The sequence below is a fragment of the Oratosquilla oratoria genome, chromosome 34 (genome assembly GCF_046742065.1).
Source record: "Oratosquilla oratoria isolate Oo_2021 chromosome 34, ASM4674206v1, whole genome shotgun sequence".
In the NCBI taxonomy this organism is placed as follows: domain Eukaryota; kingdom Metazoa; phylum Arthropoda; class Malacostraca; order Stomatopoda; family Squillidae; genus Oratosquilla; species Oratosquilla oratoria.
The window spans coordinates 47,086,280-47,102,342 of NC_134810.1; the positions used below are offsets into that span (position 1 = coordinate 47,086,280).

General features: G+C 38.7%; 1 protein-coding gene across 2 annotated transcripts in view; it reads right to left on the reverse strand.

Moving 5' to 3' along the window:
* Positions 1 to 5,635: 5,635 nt before the first annotated feature.
* Sdc (Syndecan) overlaps positions 5,636 to 16,063 on the reverse strand; it is a 388,092-nt gene continuing 377,664 nt past the window's right edge. For both annotated transcript variants that reach the window (XM_076173651.1, XM_076173652.1), the window contains exons 2-4: positions 13,206 to 13,300; positions 11,843 to 12,011; positions 5,636 to 10,792 (exon numbers count right to left, since the gene is read on the reverse strand). In XM_076173651.1, coding sequence (XP_076029766.1) covers positions 10,626 to 10,792; positions 11,843 to 11,975 — 300 coding nt within the window. In that variant the 5' untranslated portion in view covers positions 11,976 to 12,011; positions 13,206 to 13,300 and the 3' untranslated portion in view covers positions 5,636 to 10,625. The remainder of the gene's footprint in view (positions 10,793 to 11,842; positions 12,012 to 13,205; positions 13,301 to 16,063) is intronic.

Consider the following 16,063-nt stretch of genomic DNA (forward strand, 5'->3'; position numbering starts at 1 on the left):
TCCTCCCTTTCCTGCCACATTTGCAACCAAGTATCTAAAGCTATACACTTTCTCCAGTCTCTCTTGTAATACTCACTTCCGGTTTGCTGCCATCTCCCCTTGTACATCTTATCACCTTAATATTATATATGCCCACACAGTGCTACCTTGCATTCTGCATTGACTTCCCTTATGAGAGTCTGATCCGGGGACCACCATGAGGAAGTGGTGAAGCAGCAGTTACTTTCCCTTACAAAAAGGGTGAAGACCCCAACACACACACTAGCTTTTAGTATATTCACCACTTTCTCGTTTTTTTCCTTAATGTACTTACCTTTGTATTTACCTAGTTGTACCTAGTTGTAATATACGGGAGGGGAGCTATGCTCGTGGTGACCTGTCTTTGTATCTCTCCGCATCAAGTTTTATCTTAAAATCTTGTACAGGTACTCCTCGGTTAATGACAACTCGGAGTAACGACGGGCTTTATGACGTCGTTTTAACGTAAATCTCCTGAAGTTATGACGTCGTGTACGATAATTAAGTTGGCTGAGGCAAATTTGTATGATGTTATAAATGAACTTGTACGGTGGATATTAGCTGTGAGGTAAAGTGTTCTGAAGCTTAGGTCTACATTACCATCCTGCAAGCTGCAAAAACTACTTGGGGTACAGTGTATACCGGTAGTGGTAAATTTTTAGTTTCGACCATGGGCGCAATATAACAATAGAAAATTAATTATTAATTTTGTAAATTATAATGTATCAACGTAATATGCAATTTTGTGAGCGGAAATGAAAAAAAAAATGCTAAAACAGATTTCGTAAGTAACGAAGTCATGTCGGACGAATGGTACACCATGTTTGTTATGATAGATGCCGATGTCGAAGAAATGAAAGGATGATAAATTAATTCGTCTAACCTAAACTAAACTAACCTAACCTGTGTTTAATAAATCATTACCTGCAAATTAAATGTCATCTGGCTCATCGTCGTGAGAGACGTTGGCAGACGACAAGATGGCGTCCCGAGCCTATGCTACCGACTTCGTTCATTAGCATATTTTCTTGTAGCAAGGTATTTTTTACTTTCATTTCCGCCCACAAAATTGCATATTACGTTGATACATTTTAATTTACAAAATTAATAATTAATTTTCTATTGCTATATTGCGCCCATGGTCGAAACTAAAAAAAAAATACCCCGGTATTCAATATGGAATGTCAGCATACGCGGATTTGGTCATATACGGTAATTTTAGGAACCTAACCACCGTAAATAAACAGTAAATAAAGCTTTAATGTACTGTATAAAAGAGGGAAAATACACGAAAATAAAGATACATGTATTGCTGGACATTGTACATACAGTACATGCGCGCTGGTCCCAATTGTCATCGTTAAACGAGGAGTACCTGTATAGTGTTAGCACATACTGTTTTGTTGTCTAATTTGTTCCATGTATTTATCGCTCTGTGTTGGAAACTGTTCCTTTTCAAGTTTTTTCTATAACTATCCTTTTTCAATTTTTTTCTGTATCCTCTTGTTTTAACGTTTTCCCATACTAATAGGTCGTTCCTGTCTAAAACTTCCATTCCTTTCATTATTCTGTAGATAGTTAGCAAATCTCCTCTTTCTTTTCTTTGTTCCAGAAGTGGTAGGTTCAATTTGGATAGTCTTTGCTCATATGTTAGTTTGGCGAGTGTCGGTGCTAGTTTGGTTGTCGCTCTTTGTAATCTTTCTAGTTTCTTAATATTCTTTTTGGTACTGGGTGTCCAAAGTGATGCTGCGTACTCAAGTTTTGGTCTTATTAGTGTAGTTAGTATTTTCCTTATCATTTCTTCGTCCATATAAGTAAATGCCACTTTGATTGCTCTCAATAAGTTGTAGGTTTCTCCGAACATCTTATTTATATGCTTATCTGGTTTCATGTCCTTTCCAATCATCACTCCAAGATCTTTTTCATAGTTTTTTCTTTTCTTCCCCAATTCTGAAATCTTTTGATATTCTGTTTCTACTCTGTATGGGGCAGAAACATGGAACATAAAGCAGGAAGAGAAAGAGCTTAAATGAGTTTAAGATGAAATGTCTGAGAAGTATGGTAGGGGTTACTAGGCTGAATAGAGTGAGAAACGAGGAGACTGGGAGATAGGGTTGATGAAATAATATTGGGATGGTTTGGACACATGGAAAGAATAAGTGAAGAAAGATTAGTAAAAAAGTGTGGAAGGCAAAGGTGGATTGAGTGAACAGGAGGGGGTGAGATGGATGGATTGGGTGAAAGGGGCATTGGGAAAGAGGGCGTGTTTGTTGGAGGAGAAGACAGAAGATAGGAGCGAATGGAAAATGGTTGTGTATGGATGATGCTGTGATGCATGGAAGGGAGTGGGTGAGGGATGGGGTAGGGGGATTAGGGAGTATGTGTGAATGATATTTTCACAGCCTGAAGGGATTTTTCTCAGTCTTTTTTTTTACTGCACGAGGGGATAGAGAAGGGGGGTTGCCAATTAAATATAGCAGCGTTGCTGTGGATGCATATAAATTGCTTCTGGCCTGGGACAGTGGGTGAGATGCAGGCCTGAACCATCATCCTGGAGGAGCAAAGAAAAGAGGGAGGGAGGGAGGGAGGGATGATGAATGGGAGTGGAGTATATGGGTATGAAATGGGTGGGAGCGGATTATGCCTTTGACTTTGGCTACCTCCCTTGAAAGGGGGAAAAAGCCCTTGGTGGATATATATGAACTTACCTAAGTATAATATACAGGATGGGGACTTTGTATTCTGATTCAATTACCAACTAGGAGGAAGGGGGTCATTACCTTTTGCATAAATAAGGGAGTAGTGGGGATAGGGAGGGGACTGTGCTAATTGAAGTTGATGTAGGTTTTGCAAAGATGAAAGAGGTGGTTTACTTTTTATTATTATTTTATTTATTTATTATTATCATTATGTGCCTAACAGGAAAAACAGAAGGAAAGAGGGCAAGAGGAAGACCACGCATAAAATATGTAGACGGATTAAGGACATCTGTAGAAGAAATAACAAATGCCATCTTGTTAAGAAGAGCCATGTGCAGACAGGAATGGAGCTCCATGGTGGCCAATGTTCAAGTCGATACGGCATGTAAGGTAAGGTAAATTATTATTAGTATTATATATATATATATATATTTTTTTTCATTTGCCTATTCATTTTAATTTATTTTATTTGTATATTTTTTGTGTGTCATTATCCAGTCTTGGATCATATATTGGACTCATGGTCAACACCTATTACCCTCCCAGATGAGAATTCTTGAGCTCATATATGGCTCGATCTATGGGTAAAGCTGTGGGAGGTGTGTGGAGTGTATTTAGGGATGAAATGGGTGGGAGTGTTTTTATGCCTTTCCCTTTTTGGCTACCTCCCTTGAAAGGGGGAAAAAGCCTTGGTATATGTATGTATGTATTTGTATATTTTTTGTGTGTAATTATCCAGTCTTGGATCATATATTGGACTCATGGTCAACACCTATTACCCTCCCAGATGAGTTCAGAGCTTGTATATGGCTTGGTCTATGGGTAATACTGTGATGTTCCACACATTCCCAATTCCTTGCCTACCAGAGTTGGCATACTGGCTTGCAGTGCAGCGATGCTGAAAATTTTCAGTCCTGGGCAGGACTTGAACACAGCTGAATTAGCGGTTGACCAGTACCACTGTGCTGTTGAGAAGTGTGTGTGTGTGTGTGTTTGTTTATAAAAAGCTTTTACACAAGTAGTAGAGCTTGTGTTAGGGCTGGAAATGGTGAGGGTGAGCTGCCTAAGGTGAAGATGGAGTTGTATAATGTCACCATGGTTGTTCAACATGTACAGTAAACTTCCACTTATTCGAACTCCAAGGGGCATTAGAAATGTCCGATTAACCGAAATGTTTGGTTAATCCGACTTTGTATGTTTCATTCCCGTAGATTTTTATCGGTAATGTCAGCTGCAATATTCGTACCTGTAAACTTAACATACACATGGAAATGCTTATAATAGTTCATAAACATATTCTATAGAGTATAAAGAGAAAATGTTTAAGGAGAGCTTGTGATACTGTATCGTCACCGAGAGGACTCACGAATGTATGTACCGCCAAACAGCCGATCAGGTGTAAACATGGAGTGTGCTGCCACCGTGTGAGCACTTGGTGAAGCTTGCGGGTGGCGCGGGGGTGGCGGAAGAGGCGGCGGGGTGTTTGAATGTTCGGTTGAGATCCAAATACGTTCGGTTAAAGCGATGGCTACCGTATTGAGAAAATGTTCGGTTAATGCGATTATTCGGTTAAAACGCGTTTGGATAAGCACGAGTTTACTGTACAATGATGAGGTGGTATGGGAAGTAAATGCAATGAGATAGGAGATGGTTAGTGGGAAGTGAGCCAATTGTTGTTTGCAGATGACACTGCACCTGTTAGTGACAAAGTTCAGTAGGTTATGTGAGAGGAGAAAGTTGAGAGTTAATGTGGGTAAAAGTTAGGTGATGAAATGTACAAGGGATGAGGGTGGCAGTGAGTTGGAGGTAAGTCTTAAAGTAGATAGGGTAGAGGGAGTTGATGGGTATTAGTATTTAGGATTACATGTAACAAGGAATGGAGTGGGGGGTAGAAGTGAATTGTAGCAAGGGAAATGAGTAAACGTCTTAGAGGAATGGAAAGCATCTTGAGAAATAGATGTCTGAGGATAGACACACAAAGAAGACTGTATGAAGGGGTGATTGTGCCTACAACACTGTATGGGGCAGAGACTTGGTATGTAAAGGAGCCAGAAAGAGGAAATTTTGGTGTGTTTGAGATGAAGTGTTTAAGAAGTATGTTGGGGATTACAAGGATGGATAGAGTGAAACGAAGAAGTGAGGAAGAGAGCGGGGTTAGAAAGGGAGCTTGCAGATAGAGTTGATGAAAGAATGTTAGGATAGTTCGGGCATATAGGAAGAATTAGTGAGGAGAAACTAGCAGTCTTGCAGCAAAGTGCTTCTGACCCAGGTAATGGGTAGTGGGGAGGGATGGCCATTCATCCACAAGGAGCTAAGACAAAATGGGAAATAAGTGGGTGCTGGATGGGTGTGGGATGGATGGAGGGTTGGTGCATACTTTAGTTGGCTACCTCCCTTACAAGGGGGAGGAAATCTTTTGGTATATAGATACATGGATACATTGATAGTGTATTCACCTAGCTGTATGATACGGGAAGGGGAGCTATGCTCGTAATGGCCTGTCTTTGTATCTCAGCATCTAATTTATTCTTAAATTTTTGTATGGTTTTTGCACACACACGTCGTTTCATTCAATTAGTTCAGGACATCCATCTCTGTATGGAAAACTTTTTTTTTTTTTTTCCTCTTTGATTTTCTTTTCATGTCCTCTTGTTTTTCTTTTATTAGTCTTTAATAAGTCTTCTCTATCAAGGACTTTCATGCCTTTCATGTAAATGGCCAGTAGATCTGTGTGTATGTGTTTCTATTTTGCCTCGTCTCCCCCCCCCTTTCCCCCCTTATGAGGGGATGAAGATACTGGTGCTATTAAAGCTCATTTCAGGCTGTTTTCATAATGCTTCAGTATCAATAATAGCTAGCATGTACACTTGTCCTCCTCCTCTCTCTCCTTTTCTCTACAAAGGGATAAAATAGAAACCTTTTAAGTGTCCATTAATGATTTTACTTGTTACAACTAATCCATGAACACTTGTTACTCTATGGTTGTCAGTTGTTCAAATACAAAAGGAAATATTATTATTATTACTCTTATGGTGTACACAAAAAGGAAAGGATACAGATGAAGATGTAGTTGGTGGTGTTGCCATACAATGGACTCTTCCTAACTGATATTTTGAGGATTTTGTGGTTTAGTTTAATGGTGATGAAAATGTATAAAATATTCATGTTGACCTGTGTGTATGTGTGCAAGCATATGCATGTATTGGAAAGCAGGCATTTGTTAAAGCATATGTAAATTTATCAAAACAAAATATATAACTATGCCTGTGGGTATACATTACACTTAATATATGATAATGATCTTTTCAAAACAAAATGAAAGCTTCTATTTTCTTGTCATATAAGAAGAGTCCACCATGGTCGAGTGTGCGGCTGGGGCAGGTTCTTCATGCCTTCCAAACAACTTCTCCACTATAAAATACTATACACAAATTTCTGCATACCACAAGCAAGACTGTACTGCTCAATTTTTTCAAGTTATTGATCTATTTATTCATTTTGTGCAAAATATTCCCTTGAAATGAAATCCTAAAGACGTTTGGTTCTCTTTGTATTCAAATAACTTTTCTTCTTGTTAGGAGCACCAGTTGGCATTAATGTAAACAAGAACCAGTGACCTTTAATCTTTTGGACTCCACAAAGAAACCTAAGACCAAGAGCAATTGAAAAATCTGTAGTTATTATACTAATTTTTTAACAAAACAATCTTGCTTGTGTTACGACCAGAAGACCCAACCCCAGTTGTTTGACGTGATTTGTACACAAATACAAAAGGAGTTGATGTTGTGTTCCCTTGCATTTTATAATTATCAGTATTTTTTTTTTTTACAAATTTGTGACGGAGTCTTAGAATGGCAATAGACAAATACAAGCACAAAAGGCTTCAGTTTCTTTTAACAATTGTTTTGCACTTAACCAAGATGGGGTAAAAGAATAGAAGCCAATGAAGTTCCAAGGATTATCTTCCTCTTTATCGAGAAAACTTTTAAGTATTTACAAGAAAAAAAATACAATTCATCTTTGATATAAAAAAGAAAAGAAAAAATAATAAATAAATAAATAAGGCAAAAATTTCCTTGGATTCTATTCAGGAGCAAAATTACAAACCACTTAATGAAGTACTTAATATGACTGAAGTGAATAAACTTGTGCCATCTACACACCACACCTACCAAGAAAGTTGAAGCAATATTTATGCAAATCAAAAATCAAGTGGAAATGATTTACTAGTTTCTTGGCACGTGTATAAAGTAATCAATAGTATTAGCAATAATAATAATGATAACTAAAACCATAATCATAATCACAGTAATGATAATTATATGATCATACTAATGACAATTATCATAATGACATTAATATAATAATAATTAACCCATTATAGTTCCCTACACCTATGGAGCTAAATTGTGAGGTGACAAGGATGGGGCAGGTTTAAGTGGGAATAAAGTAAAGGAGAGGGAAAAGGGATGTGGACAGGAAAAGGGCAGAGAGTGGGTCATGGGGGCAGTTTCTAGAAAATCCTTGTGCTGGTTAAAAAAGGGCTGATTGTTATTAGTTGGGTTAGTGAAAATATATTACACGGGTGAATATAAGAGTCCAGTACATACAGTTATCAGGTGCAGTTGGATCAAGTCACCTTAGTGCAAAACAAGCAACAATTAAACATGTAGCTCCTGTGTGTATCGTTCTAGCTTGTTTTATTATGTATTGTCATTACTAGTCTCATCAACCACCTGGACTAATGTGACCTGACCCAATCTACTGAAGCCTGATTTGTGATTACCTTGTTCCAATTCATTCTGGCTTCTATATGGTAATTGGGAGGTGGAAATGTAAATGCATTTGCCCCCATCGGGTCACTGTTCACAAAGCAAGTGAGGATGATAACGTAACTGGTGCCCATAGCAGAAATTGACGAAGTAATATAAAGTTTTCTTTGACAAGTAATCAAGAGAATACAAAAATACATTCAGTCTTATTCTTCAAATGATACAAACATATTAAAACAAAATACAACCAATCTTTGATATTTTTCCTTCTTCCTGAGTATGGTTTTCCATTGAAATCTTTATAACGGAGAAAAAAAAAAAAAAATCAATGGAACAGAAGCTTGGGTCATCATTTAGTTACCATCACACCATCTTTGACAGTGGGGGACACAAAGATACAGATGACAAAGGGTTGGAAAAAAAAAAAAATCAGTCATCATCACAATATCCAGTATAGTGATGATTTGTAATGGAAAAAGCAATAACCATCATCAGCATTACAATTACAATGACTGGTAATGAAAATCATCATTACTACTACCATAACATCATCATCACAATTTCCAATATGGTGATAACTGGTAATAAAAAAAAATATATATATATATATTATTACTATCATCACCATCACCATTTCCATTGTGTCGGCTGGTGGCAGGAAAAAACGTGCCACCTGAAACCGTCAGCAGCTCTGATATTGCCCTTGGGGTGAAAGGCAGTCCTCGTGTGGTCAGTTTGCTATGTTTGGTTCCTATGTGGCTGGTTCCTGCACTTGGTTCCTAAGAAAGACGTTACTGAAGAAAATGTGACCGTCATACTAAGCTTTCTTGTGGTCCCCTCTTGTTCAATTTACTGTGATTCATAATTATTAAACACATGATTTTTGAGCTATTAAAGCTATTTATTACACAAAGCTATTAAGCTATATGGTTAGAACATATTCAAATGGGAGTACTGAAATAAGATACTGATATTGTAGGATGACATTTTTTATGTCTATTATACCAAATTCTGGACCCCTCCCTTTATTTTCAGATGAGCAAGATCAATTTCAGAAGACTCTTTTTGTATGACATTTGTTTACAAATTACAATGACTAAAAAAAAAAAAAACTATTGCACCTTGGGGACACAAGTGGCAGGTGTAAAAAGATAAAATATCACAATACCCTTGAGTATTTATTTCCAAATCTGCCTGAGCTAACTTCTCACAGGGAGCACCAATGATTATAAATAGCACATTTCTTTGATAGAGTTCTTTTTCTTATTTGTTAATGTCTTTGAGGACTCCTATATCAACCCCATCATGATGTGCTCCTCTCCACCACAAGTGCATTGTGCAGTAAGGCGCACCAGTGCTGAAACGCATCTGCTTGCGTTGAAACGATCACGCCACAAGTGTTGGGTTCAATTCCCAAAGCCTTCTTTCTGCATGAAGCACATGATGTTAAGCAGCTTCTCAAGTCAAAATGGCTGTTAAAACCTCAGCACTGGTAAATGACTGTAGTTGCAAACAAATGTTTTAGCACAGTTGTTCCTTACTTGTAACTCACACAAACTGAGGACTCCTTTGCTAGTAACTACATTATGTAAGGTGAGCCAGTCACTGTTAGTTGTAATATATGACAAGGCCTCAATCATAAAAAAGTAAATTCCCACACAATTATGTAATATCTAAATGTGTGAGAATATAATTTCTATACAGAAAAAGATTAGCAACCCAAGCTTTGTCATACTTAGAAGATTATTTCTTTGTGTGCCAAAGCTTTCACACCCCTAACCTAACATGGCAAAACTCTTTGTAGGAGTTCTTTCACTTCATCCAGACACTAGAATACAAAATAGTGGGGAAAAAAATGCTCTTACACACTTAGATTTTACTCTTGATCAAAAGGTTCTCACACACTTAAATGTTACATTCAGTTTTTATTAGTAATATTCCTCATCCTGCATACAATCAAACGACAGTACAAATTGGCATACAAGTTCCTGGCATGTGTGGGTAAGCCAAGGCCCCACACTTCCATGGCAATACAAAAATGGAACCTCTCGTGCAGCAGCATACATAATTTGATTTTATGAGTTATTCTATGATACAGCTGACACACACACGCACACAAACACACACACAGGATGAGGACACGGCAACTACACGAGACTTATGAGTACTTATATGATACAAGTATGAGTACTTATTGGATGGTCAAAAGGCAGACACACTACAATGGCTGAATGGCTAAGAATCATGAAAAGGTGTATCACACAAAGGTTAATGGGTCTCACAAGATGGTAGTTATTTCCAAATGTCAAAGAAAAGATGAACAGGAAAATAAATTCTGCCAAATGTGAAGAGATTGAAATGTGTAATTTATCTGCCATAACTTGAAGACTGCCTGTTTAAAATGCAAACCCAACCTTAGAACCCATACTATACTTCACAAATATATCAAAACAAAGATCAAAGGACCAGTACATAAATGATATATTTGCAATGATGACGACACTATCCTGGTGATCAGCTTTCCTCACCATATTAAATGGAAAATAAAATAAAAATCTTAATTACGAAATTTGTTGGACTTCACCAGTTTGGATGTTACAGTTCCTTAGCTGTTCCTATGAGATGCACCTCGAGTTAATCATTGATATGGTTGTTCACAGCATCAGATATTCAGATGGAACATAGTTTTATGAAGCCCAAGTGTAGGAATTATAAATCTGCTCAAGCGTTCAGCAATTGACATTTGAATCAATGTGAAATTATGAAGAGGCTCCATATATACATATTTACCCCTCTCCCAATTTCATTTTAACATAGACTAAACCCCATTTTCTTCTCTTGCTAGCTTTCATTCCTATCACTTGGTTACGTTACACTGTAGTACATCTTCCATTCTCTGTGGCTATGATCAGCAGTGCTAGTTCCATAGCCTCTGTGATCAGTTGCTGGTGGATGGATTACAAATGTTAAAAAAAAATAAAAATAATAGTAATAATAAAATAAATTGTCTAGTCTATCACTAATACATGGGAAAATACAAATTCAGGACTTTTGCTCTACAATTTTGCTGGTGGAAATGCCATTCTTGAAGGTGATTTCTCTACAAAAAAAAAAAAAAAAAGAATAATGAACTTTCTTATGCATAGATTTCTTTGTCGTTGGGAGAATACGAGGAGGTTAGAGGCATCCTCTTCTGTTCATCCAATGGGTAAGATCCTTCATCCTTCTTCCTCATGCGATAAACGATGAACATGACGAGGAGGATGGCACAGAGTAGGCCAACCACAGCACCACCAATGAAGGCTGCAAAAGAGGAGTAGTGTTAGCATAGGGTTGCACAAAATGCAATAATATTAAGTGGGTGAAATTGATTGAAGTATTTAAGAAAGATGATAGGTATTACAAGAGAAGAATGGGTAGAAAAATGTGGGGGGACAGGCAGAGAATGGATGTGGAATGAGAGCTGACAGATAAGGTAGATCAGTGTGGTCTAGAGGTATGGAAAGAATGAATGAGTAAAGACGTGCATAAAGAGTATGAAGGGTAGGTAAGAAAAGCAACTGAAATAAGTTCAAAGACTAGCTGTTAAAGCATCAAATGGAGCTGCCAAAGGAAGCTGTGACATGATGCTTGTTTTCAGAATCATGAAAGGAGCAGTCATAGAAAAAAAAGTATTAGTGTGGAGTCGAAGAAAGAAAGAAAGAAAAAAAAAGCATGGGATAAAGTGAAAAAAAGAAAAAGAAAAAAGTGTTTGAGTGGTACTACAGTTTTTCAAATAGAAGCACTAATCCATGGAATAACATGGGAAAAGAAATAGTAGTCAGATATTATCAGCAATTTCTAAAGTCAAATCTGACGAGTGAACACACAGGAACAGGATCCCCACAAGTATAGCTTATCTTGTATACTTCATTTAGACAAATACATAAATATCAGATTACTATACACTTGGTGATTGAAATTAGATATGGGAACTAGGTAAGAGCCAAAGCTGAAGTTATGACTTAAAATTGAAAATTCAAATACAGATTGAATATTAGTACAAATGGAATACAGTATACAAAAACACTGGAAATTGGCATGAGAGTACAATATCCATTGTAACTCCACATATCTTCCCTCTTCCTTCATTTCCATCACTGACTGTCTTATGCCTATGGACCACAACGGAAATAAGCTTACATGCTTTTTTGTATTATCCTCGGCAATTGTAATTGTTATTTTGAACTATGTGTTCTTTTCTTTATCTGCACTTCACGTATATTAATTCATCGCCAAATAAACTTGTTACTATTACAATCGCCACTTGCGTGTATACTATACCAGACCACTGGTAACTCGACCATCACTCACCTGCAAGAATGCCTGGCTGTGCAAAGATGGACACATGTCTGTCCTCATCCTTAGTCATCTGTATCTGGATGGTGTTATCCATGCCGTTCTCCTCGTCAATGAGCGTGGGTGGGGGTGTTGTGGTGTCGGGCATGCGCACGGGGGGCAATTCGTTCGATGGGACTGCACTCTGTCGACAAAAAGGGAATGATTAATCGTTGTTAACAAGCAGATCATCATCTCCATTAAGTCCCTGGCAGCTCTTACATGTTATTAGTTCCTCCCCAATTACACAGTTTACTTCCTAATCCTTTCAATCAAGAACCAAAGACAAGCAGCTGGGAGTGGTGTTCCTGCAAGATGGATGTAAGATAAAATCGTCTCTGCAGGTCATCTTCAAAACTTGTCAATACTCTCACCTCCAACTAGGGGTGCAGCCCAGAAGGGTTGGCACTCTGTTTCTATATTGTCATCAAGATCAATCCAACAACTTCAATTGTAATTCCTCCACCTTTTCACATACAGGAAGTTCACATCCAGCAACTGTTTCCCTCTTCCTACAACTATAAGCCAATGAGAGAGAAACTAGTCTATGCTAATACAACTCGAACCAGTCTAAAGTCTCTTCCCAGAGAAATCTATTGGATGGCCTGAGGACTACTGTTAGCCGCTGTAAAGCTGCGGGTTTCCAGTCGGTGAATCATGAGACAATAATCATAATTATCCTCTCAGTCAACACACACCCATACACTTCACCATCCATATCCAACAAACTAATCCCTCCAAAACTAGTTTTTCATATTGATCGTCCCTTTAATGTAATGGGACTATACATGCTCTCTTCAAATAAAATGGGACACTGTTTTCCTTGAAACACAAATAACCTCGCAAACCACTTCACTATTACTCCTTTGGTAGATGTTCTACACAACATCCAATCAAATTCTGGTAAAACTTTCTTGCATCTTACTGAGTTTTAACTATGGTGCCTACTACAGGCAGGGCCAATAGGTGATTACTTATTACCCTATCATCCCCTTCTCACTTCTCACCATACTCCAGGTAGGGTTGTTGCCCTGTCAGTCTTGCAAAGTTTCTCCATTGGGTTCGATCTCTGCACCTCTCCTCATCTTCTATCGTCTTCATTGTCTCTCCTCTCATTTCTATTGATTCCCTGATTACATCCTTCCATCTTTTCCTGGGTCTCCCTCTTGGCCTTGTCCCTCTTCTCAGTGCCCCAGAGGTAATAATACCTTAGAGGGTACCTTTCTATGTCCATCCTCATCACATGTCCATACCATCCCCAATAATATAATTTCCAGCTACCTTAATCTTCACCTTTCATTACCTAACCTCGTCACTGAACAGCAGGTCTCCTACTTACCTCCTTAACGATAGTTGTGTGCACAATCTCTTCTTCAGGGTAACTTGGAGGCAAGTGGTGTGGGATCAGCTCCTCCTCGTTGTCAATGACAATCGCTGAAACACAAAAACAAAATCACATCAACACAACTGGGGATTGTCTTTTGTAACTAGATTAGACAAATCTGCTGTGTGTGTGTAGGGGTGTTTAGTTAGCCCATGTTTAAGGGCCAAACACAGCAGTGGCTCTTAAATGTGTGGGAGTTCAGTAAATACAAACTAGTATACATACAGTATATATATATATGTGTGTGTGTGTGTATATGTACACAGTAGGTGTATGCATGTACTGTATTTATACAAATTACATTAGCTAACTCATGATTGTTCTTTCCTCTTGTATTTTTCTCTAATGGAACATCTATTTTGCATTTCCTTTTATTTATTTATTTATTTGTTTATTTATTTATTTCCTTATTTGTTTACTTGTTATATATATATATATATATTTTTTTTTTTAGGTGTGGTGGCCACACCATTACTGTATATTCTTATTTGGGGTGTACAAGTATACATATATATACTACATATACCAAAGGCTTTTTCCCCTTGCAAGGGAGGTAGCCAAAAAACAAAGGCATAAAATCCACTCTGTCACATTCCATCTCCACATACTTCACTCCCATTCACTCCCCTCCCTCCCCCTTATCTTGGCTCCTCCTGGATGATGGGTCATCCCTGCATCTCACTCACTGCCCTGGGTGAGAACCAGTGTTGCAAGACATAGCACATCCACAGCAAGGCCATTTCATTTAATGTGACCCCCCTCCCCCCTCTCCACCTCCTCATGCAGAGAAATCCCTTTGGGCTGCATCAAATTATTTTTCAAACATACTCCCTCATCCTCCTATCCCCCACCCACTCCCTTTCATGCATCACAGCATCATCCTATACACAACCATTCTTCATTCATCCCTATCTTCTGTCTTCTCTCGTTCTTCCCCAACAGACATTCCCTTCTTTCCCAATGCCACTGTTACTCCCATCCATCCATCTCATCCTTGGTTGCTCCCTCGTGTTCACTCCTACCACCTCTGCCTTCCACAAACCTGTCTGAGGTATTGACTGCATGTTATTGTGGGGTTAAAAGCTGCTCATTAGTATGCAGCTGATATTTTAGGGTCTATATGGGGTGCCCCTATGGACCAGAGCCACACATCATTTTGTCTGTGATAGAAGAAATATCTGTTCATAGAGAAACGAATATACTTTATAATACTGGCGACTGTCCCTCCGTTATGCTGTCCCCCCACTCTTGTTAATGTCCTGTACCACTTCTCTGAATATTCATTTTCTTGTTTTGCCAAACCCTGTGGTAGAGGAAAAGAATGCTGCCACCAAGTGTCACTCGAGTCGTAAATGGTGACAAAAACAGGACGGGGATTAGGACTAGGCATCCTTCTCCCTGTAGCCCTAAATGGGGCATTCCTAACAAAAGCAAAGGCATAAGAAGATCTGGGAGGAGTTTTCCAACCAGAGGTTTAGGTGTATAAGTAATTATATTTGCTTTTTTTTTTTCAACAGACCTTCACCAATATGTCATGTTTGTCAACAGCATATATGTCTCTCCTGTTAGTCATGTGTTAGTATATTTTATACACAGACACGTTTCTAAACTATTTCTGTGGCGTCCAATCATTTCCGAAAACTCTAAAAGTAAAGGCCCCCCAAAATCCGGTAAATCCATTCAGCTGCTTTCACGCTAAACTTGAAACTTTTCCAGTAATCACAAATAAGACTCCCACGCAGAAGAGGTGGAGGAGGATCAAATCCGTCATCACGCAGGAGGCTTCCCATTCCAAACTTGAGGTTCTCTGCTGACTTAGTCCACAACCCTTCCACCTCATGATGTGGGCATAAAGCAGTGATTAAAATTTGTTAATTTAATCTATGGGTATTCATTTTCATTTACTGTTCATTTATTCACTTGCATGAACCTCATGATGTGGGCATAAAGCAGTGATTAAAATTTGTTCATTTAATTTACGGGTATTAATTTTTATTTAGTGTTCCTTTATTCGCTTGGATGAACCTCATGACGTGGGCATAAAGCAGTGATTAGAATTGACTAATTTATGGACTCATGGGTATTCAGTTATTTACTGTTTGTTTATTCATTTATTTATTCATTTGGATGCATTTCATGGTATGGGCATATGGCCATGCATTTTATCTATTGACTTGTTCATTTTTGTAGGGTGGCTGGAGATTTCAGTGGGTTAGATTAGATTGGTCTTTGATACCTTTCCCATCTTCCCTCCTTCATCCTCCACTTTTACCTCCTCTCTCATCCTCCATTCCCGCCAGGATTCCAACTCTCGCCCTCCCATTCCCTCCTCTTCCTCCCCTTCTATCCTCTTCGCCTCCAGTTTACCCTCCTATCCACCCCACCTCTTCACTCGTCTTTTACCTCCTTTTCCATCCTTTCCTTCTTTCTTCCACGTCCCACTTTTTCTCACTCTGACTCCCTCCTCTCGTATCCAATATTACCTCCTCGACCAACTGTTACCTCCTCCTCCTCCTCCTCATCTTCCTCCTCGACCAACTGTTACCTCCTCCTCCTCCTCCTCATCTTCCTCTTCCTCTTCCCCATCTTCCTCTTCCTCTTCCTCCTCCCCCACCACCACCTCTTCTCGGCCAGTGCCAGTGCATCCGTCGCGCAATCATGACCCGTTTTCCAATACGTTTCCTTCCTGTGGTTGACGTCATCAGTGTTACACTGCTGACGTCATGTGCTCTCTTCGCTGCCGCCGTCGCCCGAGGCTCAGGAATAGAAGGTGATGCTTCTGTCATCTCTCTCTCCCTTTCTTTATATTTAAT